Source organism: Hyperolius riggenbachi, chromosome 8 (genome assembly GCF_040937935.1).
Source record: "Hyperolius riggenbachi isolate aHypRig1 chromosome 8, aHypRig1.pri, whole genome shotgun sequence".
Classification (NCBI taxonomy): Eukaryota; Metazoa; Chordata; class Amphibia; order Anura; family Hyperoliidae; genus Hyperolius; species Hyperolius riggenbachi.
Genome location: NC_090653.1, coordinates 105,044,024 through 105,064,415, shown reverse-complemented (window position 1 = coordinate 105,064,415; position 20,392 = coordinate 105,044,024). Strand labels below are relative to the sequence as shown.

General features: G+C 43.1%; 1 protein-coding gene across 3 annotated transcripts in view; it reads left to right on the top strand.

Moving 5' to 3' along the window:
• The window catches only part of MOSPD1 (motile sperm domain containing 1), a 137,267-nt gene extending 117,108 nt beyond the window's left edge, over nt 1-20,159 (top strand). For all 3 annotated transcript variants that reach the window (XM_068250965.1, XM_068250966.1, XM_068250967.1), the window contains exons 5-7: nt 827-1,050; nt 3,381-3,542; nt 19,781-20,159. In XM_068250965.1, the coding sequence (XP_068107066.1) occupies nt 827-1,050; nt 3,381-3,542; nt 19,781-19,812 (418 nt within the window). In that variant the 3' untranslated portion in view covers nt 19,813-20,159. The remainder of the gene's footprint in view (nt 1-826; nt 1,051-3,380; nt 3,543-19,780) is intronic.
• The last annotated feature ends 233 nt before the right edge of the window (nt 20,160-20,392 follow it).

The following is a 20,392-nucleotide window of genomic DNA, read 5'->3' as shown; positions in this document are numbered from 1 at the left end:
TACACGGACAGAAGGACACATGTGGGGGATGGAAGGACATGTGGGGGACAGAAGGACAAATGTGGGGGACAGAGGAACACACGTGGGAGACAGAAGGATACACGTGGGAGACAGAAAAACACATATGGGAGACAGAAAAGGACACACATGGACACACATGGGGACAAAAGGACACACATGGGGAGAGAAGGGGACACATGAAGAGAAGGGGACACATGAAGAGAAGGGGACACATGGGGGACACGAGTTACAAAGGGGACACAATAATAGAGGGAAACATCTACAAGATGCTCCTGGACCATGGAAGCACCCTGTTTAATATATTTATTTTCCCCTGGTTTCTGCCCTCTAAATCTAGGTGTGTCTTATAGTCTGAAATGTCATGCCAGTGTCATCCAGAGTGTATATGCCTCAAAATATGGTAATACTTTTAGTTTTTTACATAAAATGTACATGCAGATCAGGTATTCTGACTCCACTGCTTGTTCCAGGTATATGACTCAGTTTGCTGATGTCATTAGATGTCCATGACCAGACGTACCTGGAAATAAACATGGCAGCCACCATATTCCACACACTTTCCTGAAAAGCTAACTGAAAGTTGATTTGTCTCAACTGGATTACTCACTCTTACACTCTTTGTCTTGCTTATTGAAATTGTATACGGTATCTGTACTGCATAGAAATGTTAACAATACAAAACCTCATATCACACCAGCATTATGTCTGTCACCAGGAATTCTTTGCTTAGCACAATTTCAGCTGCGGATTATACAGAGCATCTGTTTTCATCTCAATTATTTGCAATTTTTTTCCTGCGATATAGTGTTATCCGGCATAAAGATGTCCGAGCCAGTCACTTTGGTGTTATTGATAAATTCCGCCTTCAAGTGTCCGAACAAAGCCAGAGAAAAGCACTGGGACGTAAAGAGGTAATAGCAATGCTGCTTCCGTCCGCTAAGGAGCAACAGCACAAGGAAGAGGAGGAGAAACGGATTAAGGAGCATCTAGCAGAAAGTGTCTTCTATGAGCAGATGCCATGCCAGCCAGGTCAGTGCATACACTACAAAATCACGTCTTAAGTCTTAGCTCTTCATGCAGTACATGTAACTGCATGGGTGCATTGCTGGGAAATATTTATAACAGGCTAATACTGTTGATCTTTCATGGCATTATTCCCAGATGTCCAGAAATCATGCATTGAATAAGTTTGAAAACTTTATCCAGTTTCTGTGGTTTACTCCGATATATGCAGGAGCTAGGAATGTCTTTTCTCCTCCATAGATATAAAGTTGCAATGATTGATTACCCTAGCATCCATGACAACATGTCACATCACTGCATCTTAGAATAAACATTAATATTTGACCTACCATACTTTTATGGTTAGAAGCAAATATATATCCACTGAGTACACCAGAGGTCAGACAGTGTGGAAGTGCAGGGTAAGCAGGCATTGTGGATTGGAAGATAGGTGTGTTGGCAACAATTGTGAGTTATGATTGAAGAACAATATATGGTCAGGACAGAAAACATAGGGATATGGATGGAGAGATGATGTGACTTAAGAGGTGGAGGAACAGATGAGCTTGGGGGTAGGGGAGGGTTAGAAAAAGTGACATGGTATAGGAGGATAGATGAGAGACAAGTTGGTGAGGGTGAACATTCTGTAGGTCATATAAATAGTTATTTTGTGCACAAAATATTTGCTTTTTAAGAAATCTGGTGACCAATGCCTCACTATTCCCTTCCAGGTTGTAGTTTGAAGGTGTCAAAGTTTTAGAAAGAAGGAACACATGTTTCCGACACATTGTATGGGATATCAGAGGTAAACCGGGGATTCACCATATGTTGGTGATCTGTTGGTTTGCTACATGTTTCAAAACAGCTGAACTGTGATGGCGATAAGTTATGAAGGTGACCAGAGCTGCGGTAAACGTAGCCTCAGTACTGAGGTTGTCGCCATATGTTGGTGCCTTAGCCATGTTTGTTTGCCACCATCACACTTCCCTCATTTTAGAAGGCTTGGCAAGCTGCCATTAAAACTCTCTAGTGTACTCCCAGCATTACTTCTATGGGATACGCACTGTGCAGAAAATAACTCTTCCTTATAGCCTGCAGAGTGCATGCCTTGTTGGAGGTGTGCAGGGGGATGCACCAGAGGTCCATGTGATGCAAAAATGGCAGTGTTTGAAATGTATACAGTATAGTGGATGGCGTCCTAAGATGGCAGAAGGAGGATGGTCTGGCCTGCAGTGGAGGAGAAGAGATGGAGTGGAAAGATATCAGAGAGATAAGAGGCAGGCAGGCAGCAATAATGTATCATGCCAATATAGTAGCATCTTCATGTTTTTGGAAATACGATTATTATTGCAGAGGAGGAAGAGGCTAGGAAGGATGTTTTAGCTGGTCACAACATCATGATCTAAGGCCAGCGCCATCACACATTATTACGAAATCTTTGGGCTACGAAGTATATGGCATAAGTTTTTGATTTGGCCCTGGTGCTTACTAGTTCTAGAGTAGACAGAAGATGTAGAAAGGTTTATAGCCAGAAGGCCAAAAACCTGTAACACACTTTAAATTATGATTGGCCAATCACGGACCAATTTTACCACCTCCATATAGTATGAGGGTAAACAGATGTTGAATACCACAAGCAGATTGTGCAGGTAAACCCTCATGAGACTCTCATTGGGCTTGATTCACTAAACTGTGATAACTCATATCACGGCCGCGCTAAGCCTGGTACACACATACCAGGCTTAAAGGATACCCGAAGTGACGTGTGACGTGATGAGATAGACATGGGTATGTACAGTGCCAAGCACACTAATAACTATGCTGTGTTCTTTTTTTTTCTTTCTCTGTCTGAAAGAGTTAAATATCAGGTATGTAAGTGGCTGACTCAGTCCTGAGTGAGTACAGTGTGACCCTCACGGATAAGAAATTCCAACTATAAAACACTTTCCTAGCAGAAAATGACTTCTGAGAGCAGGAAACAGATAAAAAGGGTCAATAGTTCATAGATTTTAGCTCTGGCATACTTCAATAAATGTGTCATTGAGCAAAAACAATAAAACAGTTAAAACTTAAACAGTAGATTTAAACATAAAATAAAACTGGAATATCTTAAAAAGTCATTTTTAGGAGAAGGAAGATAGATTCAATTGTTTATTTCATTAGTTTATTTTCGCTTCGGGTGTCCTTTAAGTCCCACTCAAAGAGTGAATCTTTTTTTTTCAAAGAATTTAATAGTAGCAGCCTCCATATTTATGTCATGAGAGCTTTGCTTTAGGTTTTCTTCAGGGACTGATATAAGTGTAATATATAATACATATTATATCCTTAAAATAAGACATATTTTTTTATTGTTGCAGATCCTAGAAACACCTCCTCAGGGCCCAGTCTGCTGATGGTCTTCCTTGGCATGGTTTGCATCGCTGCACTGATGATGCCCACTATGGGTGAAATGGAATCTGTGGTGCCTCTCTACCTCCATTTAAGTGTGAATCAGAAATTAGTGGCTGCCTATGTTTTAGGTAAGATTATTATACAGGATTAAAAGATTGAAAAACTTTAACAGCTCATGTAATTATTGTAGAGCTTGGGATAGAGACTCCAGCGTGGCACAGAGAAGATCTCTCTGATACTTTATTTTAATGGGCATTTATTAAATACTCGCTGGTGGCGCACTCTACACTGTGCAAAGCAGGAGTGCGCGAGTCATCTCTCTGGACTTTCCATCCTGCTACATGCGTGCCACCCAATCAGAGCTGCGGCCAATCACAGGAGGGCAGAAGGAGGTGTGTCCGATTAAATCGGACACACCTATATACAGCGGACGGCTCGGAAATGATTGTACATTTATCCTTTTTTTTATACCTTAGCAGCTGCAGATACAGTATGTTCTCTAGGCCATCAGATTAGTTGCTCATACATACACTGGAATACCATTTGTAATCATCTCAAATGAAAATCTGATGCGAGTACAAGTTGTCCCTCAATGTCAGGTTTTCTGCTGGGCTGATTAATTCTCAGCCAACTGATATTATACTTCCTACAGCTGCTAATCTTCTGTCCTCCCCTATAGAACAGAACTGGCTGCTTGGCAGTAGCAGAGACCATGGGCTTGATTCACAAAGCGGTGCTAACTGTTAGCACGGCCGTTTTCGCGTGAATTTTCGCATTGCGCGCGATCGCGAATTTTCGTGCGAAACGTTAACGGTTTCGCGTGCAAACGCGAATTTGCGCGCGAAAACGATATCGATTTCACGGTAAAATTCGTGTTTGCGCGCGAAAACGTTATCGTTTCGCGCGAAAATTCGTGATCGCGCGCAATGCGAAAATTCACGCGAAAACGGCCGTGCTAACAGTTAGCACCGCTTTGTGAATCAAGCCCCTTGTCTGTACAACAGTGGTTTCTAAACTGTTGTCTGAAATCTCGAATGACCATTTTATATAGCGTTTCTCTGTTGTGTGCACCAGGCTGTATGATTGGCTTGTTAAATGTTAGAATGTATGATGATGATAAGGGAACATTAAAACATGGAAGAAACCCCACCCCCTATCTATACACAAAAACTTTGGAAACTTTGTATGTGGATTGTGCACAAAAGAATCAGGGATATGAAGACGCTATTAATGAGGTTTATTGGGGAGTGATGCTAGGTAATGCTAGGTACACACGTTGTGTTTTTGCGGTCGATAGATGCGTTCGATTGATAATTTCCGTCATATCCAATATTTTTTTTATCGTTTTACCCTTCGATTTCTCATAGAAGTGAATGGAAATTGATAAGAAAAGATAAGAGAATCGAGCGGAAAAACGCATGGTGCGTACCCAGCATTAGCAAAAGCATCTGATATGATAATGAATGCTAAATAGGTTGAATAAATACAATGTGGCTTGTGGGAGTGTCTGATGAGTTGTTGTTGATTTGCTTTAACTGCTAGAGTGACAACTCTGAATATTATAGTTGCAGCTCAGGAACTATGGTGTGAGCCAATTCCTGCCTGCACATTTTTTTAATAGCTAAGCTACATACACACTTTAAAATGGCCTTGGCCGAAATGCCACCTACTACTGATATCTGGGGGCACACATGACTTATGCTGATATATGGGGACACACATGGGTAATAATAATATCTGGGAGGCACAGATGACTACCTATTAATAATATGTGGGGGCAGATGGTATCTATGGGGCACATAACTATCAAATACTAATATGTGAGATGCAAACATTGCTATCTAATACTGTTCTGTGGTGGACACATAACCAACGGATACTAATATCAGTGGGGTACACATTGCTACCTAATGTTGAGATCTAGTGGGCACATGACTGTATAGAACAGGGAAACATAGTTACATAGTTATTATGGTTGAAAAAAGACATACGTCCATCGAGTTCAACCAGTACAAAGTACAACTCCAGCCTGCTCCCTCACATATCCCTGTTGATCCAGAGGAAGGCGAAAAAACCCTTACAAGGCATGTCTACTTAATTCTGTTATTTGGCACATGCCTGCTATCTAGGAGCTGATAGATTTCTAATTCTAGTATATGGTGAGGCACCTGACTGCCTAAAACTGACATTTGTTAGGCATATTGCCATGTGTATCTGAAAAGCACATGGCTACTTAATTTTTGTCACAAGAACATTTATGCGTGCATCAACCACCAAGTTTAACCCTAACAAATCTGGCTTTGCAAATTTGGCCTAATTGGCTTGTCATGAGGCATTGCTCATGCAAATATGCATTTGCTTTCACATGCCAAATTATGCAGGGTTAAAAACCAATACCGCAAAGCGGTTGCCCTGCGGGAATTAGTTCATGCAACATCAACACTATCCAGGAGCGCCACGCCAATGCCCCCATACAAGCCCCCTCACTGTTTGGGAACCAAAGCGGCACCCCGGAGGGGGAGGCTGGCCACGCTTGGGGGGCGCCTGCGCCCCGCAGGAGACCCCCCCCCCCCCCCCCACGCGTGGCCAGCGCCGGGGAGGGCCGTCGGCACCCACCTTCCAATATTAAAAACAGGCACCTACCTTAACGTCCATTGCGTTCTGCTACATGAGCATAACTTGGGAGCACCACATGGGAAAGGAGTGAAGCATGGGCCACCCCAAGCTTTGGAGCTCAGGACTGGCTTACACGCAACACTCCAGGGGGGGGAGAAGGACAGGCGCACACAGCTCACTCCAGGGCTCACACCACCTAGAACAAGCCATCCACCACCTGCCTCCAAAGGATACAACTATGAAAATACTTACCACAAGAAAATGTATGCGTGCATCAAACACCAAGTTTAACCCTAACAAATCTGATTTGTTAGTGTTAAACTTGGTGTTTGATGCACACATACGGTACATTTTCTTGTGGTAAGTACTTCATTTTTGTACCTGGGGGCATCTGGATACTTACTTTTTGTATCTAGTGAGAACATGGCTAGTGAGAACATGGCTACTTATAGTATGTTTGGGGGGCACGTGACTTTCTATTTTTTGTATATGAAAGCACATGCCTAGCTAATTCTTGTATCTGTGGGCAAATATCTTCCTTATTCTAGTATCTTGAGGTACTTTCCTAATTCTGGTATCTGAAGGTCACACAGCCAGAGCCAGATTTAAGCCAATGCCACATAGGCCATTGCCTAGGGCATCACAGGATCAACAACAGGTGGGCAATAGGCTATACTGGGTGGAGGAGGGTCATCTGGCTACCTATACTGGTGGGAGCAGGATCATCAGGCTATCTATATTGAAGGGGGGAGGGTCATCTGGCTTCTTATACTAGAGGGGAAGAGGGGGGGGGGTTAGCAGGCTACCTATACTGGAGGGAAGGGGGGGGCATCAGGCTACCTTCACTGGAGGGAAGGAGGGGGAAGGGTTATCTGGCTACCCCTATACTAGAGGGATGGGTCAACCGGCTACCCATACATACTGGAAGGGGGGGGGGGGTCATCTTGCTACCTATACTGAAGGGTGGCTGCTGACAGTGGCCTTGGGCAGTAAAGAGTATCTGGCCCTGCGAGTGGCCTTGCTGGACCAGTGTTTGCCTCTCTGTTGTCTGTGGGCCATGTTATTGTGGAATGCCTTGCTGGACCAGTGTTTTCCTCTGTTGTCTGTGGGCCATGTTACTGTGGGGTGCCTTGCTGGACCAGTGTTTTCCTCTCTGTTGTCTGTGGGTCCTGTTATTGTGAGTGGCCTTGCTGGACCAGTGTTTGCCTTTCTGTTGTCTGTGGGCCATGTTATTGTGGAATGCCTTGCTGGACCAGTGTCTTCCTCTGTTGTCTGTGGGCCATGTTATTGTGGGTTGCCATGCTGGACCAGTGTTTCCTCTCTGTTGTCTGTGGGTCATGTTATTGTGGGTGGCCTTGCTGGACCAGTGTTTACCTCTGTTGTCTGTGGGTTATGTTATTGTGGGTGGCCTTGCTGCCTGGACCAATGTTTTCCTATCTGTTGTCTGTGGGTCATGTTATTGTGTGTTGCCTTGCTGGACCAGTGTTTTCCTTTCTGTTGTCTGTGGGCCATGTTTCTGTGTGTTGCCTTGCTGGACCAGTGTTTTCCTCTCTGTGGTCCATGTTACTGTGTGTTGCCTTGCTGGACCAGTGTTCTCCTCTGTTGTCTGTGGGTTGTGTTATTGTGGGTGGCCTTGCTGCACCAGTGTTTTCCTCTCTGTTGTCTGTAGGTCCTGTTATTGTGGATTGCCTTGCTGGACCAGTGTTTTCCTCTGTTGTCTGTGGGTTGTGTTATTGTGGGTGGCCTTGCTGCCTGGACCAATGTTTTCCTCTCTGTTGTCTGTGTGTCATGGTATTGTGGGTTACCTTGCTGGAACAGATTTTCCCCTCCGTTATCTATGGGCAGTGACGTATCTAGGGGGGGCAAGCGGGTATCTTGCCCCAGGCGCAGTTTGTTGAATTCTTAAAAAGGCGGCAAAATGAATGGCAGTTTAGGCGCCAAAACCTGACCTTTAGGCGCCAAATCCTGACCTTGCCCCAGGCACAACCTGGTCTTGATCCGTCCCTGTCTATGGGTCATGTTATTGAGGGTTGCCTTACTGCACTGGTGTTTTTTTCATGTTACCAATCCTCACATTCCTTTTCATTAACCAAACAAGTCACCTTCTAGTGGAATGTGTACAGTAAACACCCAGACTATTGTCCCAGCTGTGGCCAGGGAACTGGGCATTATAAGTACACAATGGAAGCAGAGTCTTGGCACTAACAATGATGTTATACACACATTACCTATCACACATTAATGCAGGTCAGGCAGCAGGTGCACTCTAGTTTCCTCTTTTCAAAACGGTTTCCAGACCAGCTATAATGTGTCCATAAGATTTGTTTTATTTAAAGCATTTGCAAAGATAGCAGCCTAGGTTAGGTAAATACTTGTCGAGGTTGGATATTACAGTTCATTGTTGTTTTGTATTCTGAGCAGAGACACTCCTCCCGCAGCCTGTATGGGGCAGTAGTGGTCCCTTGCTGCCTTGACGCTGCATTTTTTTTGAAAATTTGCTGAAAAAAAATCACACCCCACTCATGTGAGAAAAACAAGTCTTGTGAGAACTTTAATCTCTTAGAGTTTTCTTTCTCATAAGAATGAATGGGAGGGAGATTAGGTTCTGAATATACAAAGATTGCCGCACCATGCATGCTGTTGGGGGGGCTTCTGTACAGAGATTATGAAATGTCATTAAATTGGTGGCTGGACAGTATACTAGTTAAGGGCTCTGCCTCTGACACAGGAGACCTGGGTTCAAATCTCAGCTCTTCCTAGTTCAATAAGCCAGCACCTATACAGTAAGGAGTAAGGAGTTCTTGGGTGAGAGATCCTAACACTGCTGCTGCCTGCTGAGCGCACCCTAGTGGCTGCCTCGGAAGTGCTCTGAGTCCGACAGGAGAAAAGTGCTATATAAATACTGGAATAATTATTAAATTGCAAGTTGTTATGTCAGTACCTTAGCAAGTGTGTAGGGCAACAGATACTTCCAAATAGCCAGTGTGTAGTAATGCTATGCCAGTCCTGTTACAGTGCATGTGACGACTGTAGGAGAGGGTGTGGAGAGGGAGCACAGTCACCAGGGGGACAATTCTGGTACCCCAGACAAGGAAGGTGGCTTTCTCTGTGTCACCACTGCAGTCAGGGCTGTCCACATAAGATTCTGAGGATGTGGATGGAGTGTGGTGCCTGGTAAGATTGATGCCACCAGCTTGTACACTAAACTTCCACGTGGTGAAGCACTAAAATCTATTGAAATGATAGTGTGTGGACAGATTCTCAGGGTTTCTCATTTGGATGAGTTTCTTCTTATTTAATTTTCAGAACAAGTTTTATTGATGGTTAGGTTGGCTCCAATGGGGGCCCCCTGTACCCCAACCCAGGCAAGCATCTTCATGGTGGACACTGAATTAACCTTATTTTTGACCAGGAAAGGCTTAACTTGATTTATTTAAATAGATAATTGATGGCAACAATGCCCTGTTGGCCACCAGATGACGCCCTAATTTGGTTTACCAAAAAGTTAATATGTCAGAGCGAGGTATGAAAGACAGGAGAAACACCTCACAAAGAATTCTGTGGCAAGAGGCATTATTGAATTCAAATTCATAACAATTGCTCATCACGTTGGGAGAATGGATCAGTCAATACTACTGTATGTTGGCTTGACACCTTTATGGATAATAATGTTGATGGGGTGAGAGAATGTTTTTTATTTTGCTGTGTGCCTATGGTGCCTTTCTGGTCTGCAAGGCTGTGTTGGACGGATGGGAGTTATTAGGTCACATCCCCTACTAGTAAAGAGAAATTTTACCATAACTAAATGAATAGAATTACTTCTTTTACAATATTCATGTGTTCCGTAAATGATTTAGTCACTGTTTGCCCATTGTAAAATCTTACCTCATCCTGATTTACAGTCTTACATTTATCACATGCCATCATCATTACTGCTGGCAATGTGAATCACTGCAGAGTGTTTTTTCTTCTCTATGAAGTAGGAGCATCACATGATGTCCCAGAGTTCTCTGGAAGGAGAAGGCTGCATGACATTATACCCTAGGCTAGGCATCACTGGGAGGGTAGGGTTACATACCAATATACAGCAATACATAGGTAGAATAATAGTGGCTGTGTTTAAACCAGGATAATTATGGTAAATTAAGGTAAAAAGGGGTCTCTTGAATAATTTATTACGTTCTACAATATGTCATTATGGTACCTCTTTAAAGAGAATCTGTATTGTTAAAATCGCTCAAAAGTAAACATACCAGTGCGTTAGGGGACATCTCCTATTACCCTCTGTCACAATTTCGCCGCTCCTCGCCGCATTAAAAGTGGTTAAAAACAGTTTTAAAAAGTTTGTTTGTAAACAAACAAAATGGCCACCAAAACAGGAAGTAGGTTGATGTACAGTATGTCCACACATAGAAAATACATCCATACACAAGCAGGCTGTATACAGCATTCCTTTTGAATCTCAAGAGATCATTTGTGTGTTTCTTTCCCCCATGCACTGAAGTTTCAGGCTGTTCTTTTCTTCTTGCAAACAGCTTTGCCCTTGTTTGTAATTCCTCAGTATGTGAAAGCCCAGCCAGCTCAGAGGACGATTTATCCAGCTGATTAGAGCAGCTTCTCTCTTCTCTCTTATCTAAATAATACACACGCAGTGTGCAGAGAGGGGCCTGGAAGGGTGAGTTCATAGCAGAACCACAACACTGAAGAACTTGGCAGCCTTCCAGACACAGGCCGACAAGTCTGACAGGGGAAAGATACATTGATTTATTACAGAGACTGTCATAGTAGAAAGTGCTGCAGTTAGCCAGAACACATTAGAATAGCTTTTGGAACATGTAGGATGATAAAAAACAGTTTAAGTCTTTCCTTCTCCATCTAAATTTGTGTACAAGAAGGGTAGTAGTGCTAAGGAATTGTTAGTGAGGATGGACCCGGGTGATCAAAAAAGGTAAAAACGGCGTACATTGCTGAAGAAAGGAGCCACTCCATATCTGGGGTGCCAGAATTGCTCTAGTGTGAATAGAGGACTGCAGAGCCCATCCCAGTAAAGGGGCCCATACATCTAACGATTTTCCCGCCGATATACAGCTGTTTCGATCACAATGATCGAAACGGCTGTGAAATCGCCGCGCACACCACTGACAGAACGATCAATTTGCATCCGAAATCGATCGTTCCCGTCGATTTCCGTCAACCCATCCGTGCGGAAGATTTTTCTCGGTCGCCGTCGGGTCGTGAGTGCGTCGATAGCGGCGTTCGAATCCCCGACGACCGACGCAATGCAGCGGGTATACATTACACGCTCCGCCGGCGCGAGTCCCGCTGTCACTGCTGTCTTCTCCGCTCTGGTCTGGTCTCCGGCATGCTTCACGTCTTCCTGCCCGGCAGGAAGTTTTAACAGTAGAGCGCCCTCTACTGTTTAAACTTCCTGCCGGGCAGGAAGACGTGAAGCATGCCGGAGACCAGAGCGGAGAAGACAGCAGTGACAGCAGGACTCGCGCCGGCGGAACAGGTAATGTATGCGGAAGGGGGGGGGGGGGGGGCGCGGCGGCACCACCACCACAGATTGTGAACGGTTTCAGGCTGAAATCAGTTCACAATCTGTTTGCAGTAAAAGTGGCCATACAATCCCTCTCTGATCAGATTTGATCAGAGAGGGATCTATCTGTTGGTCGAATCTGATGTCAAATCGACCAGTGTATGGCCACTTTTAGGGTACTAAAACTGAAACCACAGGATATTTTACCCATTTAATGTAGAATGTTATCTACTTAATGTGTTGCTCTTGTGGGGTCATAATGTAGTGCAAACATCCCACAAAGTCAAAGTGATATTTAGTGAACTCAGAAATTCATTCTCAATGCCGCCACAATCCTGGTGACATATGCTGGTGCATCTTGGGAAATATGTATATAGATGTGAAGGCACAGATCCCAGGAATCACACTAATATTATAAATGCGAATGTTTGGATGTTTGTTACTCAATCACGCAACAATGGCTGAATGGATGTCAAAAAGCCAATCAAAATTCACCTATTGATTTTCAAGGGGTATATTTAATTGCTGCCATTCTTGCAATGTTAATGGCATAAGCCTCAAACCTGGTACAGTTGGTCATTGAGTGACTGCACCAGTCAAATTCAGAAAAGGGGGTGGAGCCACAGCCAATCAGATTTGTTTCATTTCAATGCAAATTTTTGATGCCAAAGAACGCAAAGCTCGCAAACTAGGTCATTGACTAATTGTGTGTTAGGGTTAGAAAGAGTGGGCGGAGCCGAAACCAGCCAAATACATACCTGCGCAACGCCGGGCCATCAGCTAGTGATTTATAAAAGCAGGAAGTGAGATGGAACAATAAATTGAATATGATTTGGATGGGGAGTTTAGTTTAAAATGTTCTCTATAAGTTGTGCAGTCAGGGTATAGAGCACTATATTTTTTTTATTTTTTTCTGGGTTTTTTTTGTACATAGATGCAAATATTGTATTCTGGTAGTCCTAAAAATATATCTGCGCAGAGTTTGTATGTCCTCACTTAGTCTGCGTGGGTTTCCTCCGGGCACACAAGTTTCCTCCCACATCACAAAAACATGCAGATAAGTTAATTTACTTCTCCCCAAATTGGCCCTAGCCTAGACTATGATACATACACTACACAATACATACATAGACATATGACTATGGTAGGGATTAGATTGTGAGCCCCTCTGAGGAACAGTTAAGGGACAAGACAATATACTCTGTACAGCTCTGCGGAAGATGTCAGCGCTATATAAACATTAAAGCGCATCCGAGATGAAAAACTAACTATAAACAAGTAACTTGGCTATATATCTTATTAAGTTTAGATAGTTTACACAGAAAATCTAGCTGCAAACAGTTTCATCAGTATATGATAATTTCTTCCTGTGATACAATTAGAGCAGCAATATTCTGCTTGTCAGCATTACACACAGGCAAGCTGCTCTGCATCTCCACCCCTCAGCCTGTGAAAACTCCACTCCACTCCCCTCTCCACCCCCTTGCCCCTGAAATCTTTGGCTGGTAATTCTTCCTCCTGCTTCAGGAAAAGCCTCCTCCTCCCCAGACTGATCTCCCATGAGCACTTGCTACATGGTACTCAGAATGCCTAGGAGCTGGAGGAGCTGTGAGCGAGGTTTGTTTAGTTTATAGGGCATTGGGGTATTAAAACAACAACAAAAAAGTATTTGGCTTAAGGAATGCCCTATATATTATATGTAAGGCACACAATTATGCAATGAGTAAAAGTTTATCTTGGATCCACTTTAAATAATAATTTGTGCATCAGCAGCCATTTAAAAGGAATCTATAGTAACATATTTATTTTATTTCTTTATCAGATTTTGTACTAAAATGTATTTTTTATTATTACATGTTTTCATTTTTGGAAGTGCCACCTTCAGCTAGAATAGGCGAGTTCTCCAAATACAATGGATAGTTTCACTGAAGAGTAATAGATAACATCAATAGTGTACAATGAAATAACTGAACAATTTTGTTCCATGATTTTTCTTGTAAGGTGAAATCATGAAGCAGTAAAATGCAGCGCAAAACTAAGGGTTCGTATAGACGTACGATAAAGATCGTTCGTTACGAACGATTCGTGACGTTTACACGATATTTAAATTAGACCGAAAAGATCGTTCGTAATGAACGATTGTGTACACACGTGAACGATATAAGTATAAAGTACTGAACGACAAACGATAAAAAAATGCGTGCGCAAACGGGAGTGACGTTATGACAGGCAATAAGAACATGCGTACTACTCCACAGATAATCATTATCGGACGATCTTTGTACACACTGCAACGATTGAACGATTATCTTTCGAAAAAATCCGCCGGGTTGGATCGGTCGGATTGAACGATAACAATCGTTATCGTCCAAAAAAACGATTGTTGGAAAATTTGGAACGCACGATTATCGGTCCGATTGTCGTTATCATTCGTTTTCGAACGATCGTTATCGTACGTGTGTACTCAGCTTAAGGATGGTCAATGAGATGCAAATAATTCTGAATTGATGCAAGAATATGTAAATGTTGTAGGCAAATGTCTGTAGCTTGAAAAGGAACCAATCACGTTCCACCAAGGTTGAAACTGATTGGTCCATATTCAAGCCGCATATTTTTGCATAAGACGCTCCGGACCATAAGACGTGCCTAGGTTTAGAGGAAAAATTAGAAAAAAGAAAATTTGAATAATCCTGTATCAAGTCGGAGCTATTTGCGTCTCATTGATTATCCCTAAGCAGAACCGTCTTCTGCTGGAGATACTGTAGGTGAGAGCAGTATTATAATTCATGAAAAATTTAACCGAAGATTCAATAAAGCAGAAGGGAAATACACTTGGGCAACTTTTATTGCACCAAGATTTTGCCTGAGAGGCATAGTCACAGAGAGAAATTTCTCACCTCTTGTCCCAAAGTCATGAGACTTACAGTGGTGTGAAAAACTATTTGCCCCCTTCCTGATTTTTTTATTCTTTTGCATGTTTGTCACACTTAAATGTTTCTGCTCATCAAAAAACGTTAACTATTAGTCAAAGATAACATAATTGAACACAAAATGCAGTTTTAAATGATGGTTTTTTATTATATAGTGAGAAAAAAAAACTCAAGATCTACATGGCCCTGTGTAAAAAAGTGATTGCCCCCCTTGTTAAAAAAATAACTTAACTGTGGTGTATCACACCTGAGTTCAATTTCTGTAGTCACCCCCAGGCCTGATTACTGCCACACCTGTTTCAATCAAGAAATCACTTAAATAGGAGCTATCTGACACAGAGAAGTAGACCAAAAGCACCTCAAAAGCTAGACATCATGCCAAGATCCAAAGAAATTCAGGAACAAATGAGAACAAAAGTACTGTAATTGAGATCTATCAGTCTGGTAAAGGTTATAAAGCCATTTCTAAAGCTTTGGGACTCCAGCGAACCACAGTGCGAGCCATTACCCACAAATAGCAAAAACATGGAACAGTGATAAACCTTCCCAGGAGTGGCCGGCCGACCAAAATTAACCCAAGAGCGCAGAGAAAACTTATCCGAGAGGCCACAAAAGACCCCAGGACAACATCTAAAGAACTGCAGGCCTCACTTGCTTCAATTAAGGTCAGTGTTCACGACTCCACCATAAGAAAGAGACTGGGCAAAAACGGCCTGCATGGCAGATATCCAAGGCGCAAACCAATTTTAAGCAAAAAGAACATTAAGGCTCGTCTCAATTTTGCTAAAAAACATCTCAATGATTGCTAAGACTTTTGGGAAAATACCTTGTGGACCGACGAGACAAAAGTTGAACTTTTTGGAAGGTGCGTGTCCCGTTACATCTGGCGTAGAAGTAACACAGCATTTCAGCAAAAGAACATCATACCAACAGTAAAATATGGTGGTGGTAGTGTGATGGTCTGAGGTTGTTTTGCTGCTTCAGGACCTGGAAGGCTTACTGTGATAGATGGAACCATGAATTCTACTGTCTACCAAAAAATCCTGAAGGAGAATGTCCGGCCATCTGTTCGTCAACTCAAGCTGAAGCGATCTTGGGTGCTGCAGCAGGACAATGATCCAAAACACACCAGCAAATCCACCTCTGAATGGCTGAAGAAAAACAAAATGAAGACTTTGGAGTGGCCTAGTCAAAGTCCTGAGCTGAATCCTATTGAGATGTTGTGGCATGACCTTAAAAAGGCGGTTCATGCTAGAAAACCCTCAAATAAAGCTGAATTACAACAATTCTGCAAAGATGAGTGGGCCAGAATTCTTCCAGAGCGCTGTAAAAGACTTTTTGCAAGTTATCGCAAACGCTTGATTGCAGTTATTGCTGCTAAGGGTGGCCCAACCAGCAGTTGGCTGATGGTGTAATGGTTAAGGGCTCTGCCTCTGACACAGGAGACCAGGGTTTGAATCTCGGCTCTGCCTGTTCAGTAAGCCAGCACTAATTCAGTAGGAGACCTTTGGCAAGTCTACCTTACACTGCTACTGCCAATAGAGCGCGCCCTAGTGGCTGCTGCTCTGCTCTGACGCTTTGAGTCCGCAAGGAGAAAAGCGCAATATAAATGTTATTTGTCTTGTCTTGTCTTATTAGGTTCAGGGGGCAATTTCTTTTTCACACAGGGCCATGTAGTTTCTTTTCTCACTAAATAATAAAAACAGTCATTTACAACTGCATTTTGTGTTCAATTATGTTATCTATGTGTAATAGTTAACGGTTTTTGATGAGCAGAAACATTTAAGTGTGACAAACATGCAAAAGAATAAGAAATCAGGAAGGGCTCAAATAGTTTTTCACACCACTGTATTAATGTTACACACTTGTTTACTACTACAGTGGTATAATGAGATTCATTTCTGCTTACAGACCTTGCCTGTCAAACCAGCTGGCCAATCTCCAAACATTAAAACTCAGATTAATCTTTATTTTTTTATGTTCCTAATTAAAAACAATGTATGCATGTGCGTAGAACACAACTACATACTGGAAGCAAGCATGCCTTGTGAGAGATCATTATTACATTTACAATACAACAAGAATGCAGTCCTTCTCCATAATAACAGCCTGACAGCCATGAAGATAAAACATAGTAATACAGCTAACAAAGCATATTTCACCACAGCATAACATTCTAAATAATACAGTGAGCAGCCTATGACGTCAAGAAATGCTCAGCAGGATGACTTGTATGTTTATCAGTATCCTTCTAGATGTCACTAACTAAGGACTACAAACCACTAGCAGCGCTTTTCTATGCAATTGTGATTTGTAAAGCTCCTGCTAATGTAATGCTATGCGAGATATTTTAAAAATCACATCCCTCAAGTGGGACCACACCTGTAGCATTACATTAGCAAGAGCTTTTCAATTCACAAGCACTCAGAGCACTTAGAAAAGCGCTGCTAGTGGGTTCCAGGCCTTAGGCTGGTTATTATTATTTTTGTTTATATGGTATACAGCTGGACATAGTAGTAGTACATAGTCATGTCAGTAACTTAGAGGAGCTCACCGTATAATCCTTAGTCATAGTCTTATGTCCCTATCATAGCCTAAGGAGGCCAGTTAGCTGAAAAGACGTTCTGTGCGTTACCGCTGTGGTGTGGCCAAACAGTGAGGCAAACGGTACAATGAAAATATGCCTCACTGCTACTGTTAGGCTTCTTTTCCACGGACTGTTTAACTGTGTGCTTAGCAAGCAGTTACCAGGCAGCAGTGAGCCGTTACAAAGCAGCAACAAGCAGTTACCAGGCAGCAATGAGCAGTTACGAGGCAGCAACAAGCAGTTACCGGGCAGCAGTGAGCAGTTGTGAGAGTTTGAGAGGCATTTCACTGGCTATCAACAGTCCGTGGCAAAGAGGCCTAAATGTATGAATTACTCATGCTGTATACTGGTAGGCCATTTTGTCGCAGTTTTCTCCTAGGTGATATTTCCACATTAGGCTGGGTGTACACTTGTCAGTTGTTTGCGTGCATTTTAACGCATTTGCGTTTCGCATATCCAAAACACATATGCAATTTTGACAGTTCTATTTCACCTACTTTTTTGGTACTTTTTCAATTTTTCAAATGCTGAAAAGTTATGTTAAACAGAAAATGAAAAATTATTTCCTTAGGAGAAAAAAAATGAATTAGATCATCAATGCAATTATGCAGCACTTTGGAGGGGGGGGGGGGGGGGGGGGGGGGGGGGGGGGCGGGCGGAGTCGAACGATTAGCTGTAAGTGAAGTGGGAAATGTTCATTACTATACAAATACATGGCAATATTTATAAAATAATTTTCATGAAGTCCCTTGAAGGGAACCTGAAGTGAGAGGCACATGGAGGGAGGCTGCCATCTTAATTCTCTGGTAAGCCATGCCAGTTGCCTGACTTCTGTGCTGATGCTGCTTCTAATACTTTTAATCACTGGCTCAGAATGAGTATGCGGATCAGATGCTTTGACTCCGGTCTGACTCCACTGGCTGCATGCTTGTTTCAGGTGTGTAACTCAAAAACAACTAAAGCCAAAAATTCTGCATGACAGCCAGGCAACTGGCATTATTTATAATGGAATGGAGACAACAGCCTCCATATTCATCTCACTACAGGTTGCATTTAATTTCTGTACAGAAAATCTAACGGGATGCAGCTCCATTGCTCTCCTGCCCTTGTGTGGCAATCCCCTAAACCAATAGGGATTGCCAAATAAGGGGTGATAGGGACTGCCACACGAGGGCAGGAGAAGATGGGAGAATTGATGAATCGTAAGTAATATACTTACAAACCAGGGTTACCACCAAGGCAACCGCTGTAAGGGCGGGTGGGTAGTATAGGCCTGTCCCCACTCAGGACTAAGACGTCGCTCTCTGTGGGTAGAGAAAGAAGAGGGTGTAACACCCTTCCACCAAGGGTGGATATCTGCCAAATTCTGATTGGACCCCGAGCTGTGCGATACTCCTGTTGTCTATTGCCTGAGGAAGCGGGGTTGTGCTCGTGAAACGCGTTGCCATTTGTTCTAGGAGTATGTGAATAAATTGTTTCTACCTCAGTCTACAGCATTGTGTCTGTTTTCGGTTGGTCGGTCCACCACCGCCTCACGAACGTTTTGAACGTTTTTACCTAATTTTATCCTACCGACGCCTCGGTACATCTCAAAATGCTCTTTTGTATGTTTCCTTAACCGGTCACACATTGTGATAAGTTGAGTATTTATGCCTTTGTTTTTATGTTTAAGTAACCGTTTTTAAAGAGTAATGCACTATCTAGTTCCATTCTCTTGCATGGTGTATGGGCGGAGACTGTTTTCAGGTTCAACTACATGCTGTTAGCCATTTGAGACCAAAAGGCTCATCTTTGAACACACAATGGGCCGTTTGGTCTGTCGTTCTCTCGGGTGAGTGAGCACCGTGTGGGGTGTGATGACGGACGTTCCCAGTAGGATCAGAAGTGTTTGGAGGCATCAGTTTTTCATCTGTGATCCTCCGTTCCGTTGGCGATCAGTGAATGTGATGCATCCCTCGCTGTCCTCCCAGGTGACTCAGTTCGGCCGCAATCAGCCCTGGTAACCAGGGCTGGATTTACCATAAGGCACTGTAGGCACGTACCTTCAGGCACCTGATGATGGAAAGGCAGCTCACTCCCCTCTCCTAGTGCCTCCCTCCTTCCCTATTCCCAAAGCAGAGCGTAAATGAGAGGTTACTCCCCCAGCTCTCAGCATTCCACTGATGAGATCTCCCTTCAGTCTGGGGCATCACTAGCTACTTAATACTGAGGGTACTTCTGGCTAACTTATGCTAATGGACACCTGTAGCTACCTATGACAGGCGAGGGAAGTAGGAGAGAAGTGACAGCTGGAGCAGCCAGCACACTTGTGATGCAGTGTGGAAGCGGTTTGTAGATTCATGGAAGGCGAAGTCTAGGGTGCCAGGACATCTGTGCCCATAAGCTCCAGTGATATAAATCCGGGCCTGCCGGTAACTGGCTCAGTTGTGTCAGCTGACTCTTCGCGTGTGAGTTAGTCTGCAGTGTAAGAACAGTTGTAAAGTGTGAAGCAAGGCCCTCTGCAAAGCTATTTTTTAATGAAATTAGTAGGAACAGGGAAAAATCTAAAATATGAATTTATGCTAAATAAAATAAAGACACTGACGGAGGAACAACATCTGTTTACGTGACTGTGAATAATACCTAAAAGATAACCTCTATTATTCCTCTGTGTTTGCAGGTCTTATAACCTCTATTATTCCTCTGTGTTTGCAGGTCTTATTACAATGGTTGTTCTTCGAACATGAAGGTTCTAGTTTACATGAACTGTGACTGTGTCCGCTCACTTCATCACACGGAACGAATCCAGCCCGTGTCGGCAGCGCTCGCCATACACACGGGACTAGCAGATGTTTTAAGAGAAAATGGCAGAAGTACGATATATTTTAAATCTGTATTACTGTAACTGAATGGTATAAACATATTACCAGTGACTTTGTAACAGACTGTTACCGAGAATCTTTGTTTTATGACGTCTGTGAAAGAAATCTGAGGAAACATTTATATGTATGCCTGTATGATACTTTTATTGTAAGATGGAAAGTCATTTTCTACATTTTGTTTGTGTCTCATTTTTCAATAATAATAAAAATAACAGAAAAGATATGTAAAAATGAGTCATTTCCATTATCTGGTATACCTGAAAACGTTTTATTGTTTTATTAAAACTAGCCGACCCGTGGCGTAGCATACACAGCATAAGGGGGTAGCGGGCAGGAAGGGGGTATTGGCACAGCGGTGGGGAGGGGGGTCGGACCCCCCCCCCCCTCCATCACCTGGGTCCTCCAGCTTAAGTTCGCGGCAGGGAGGGTGATCGGGACCCCCGTC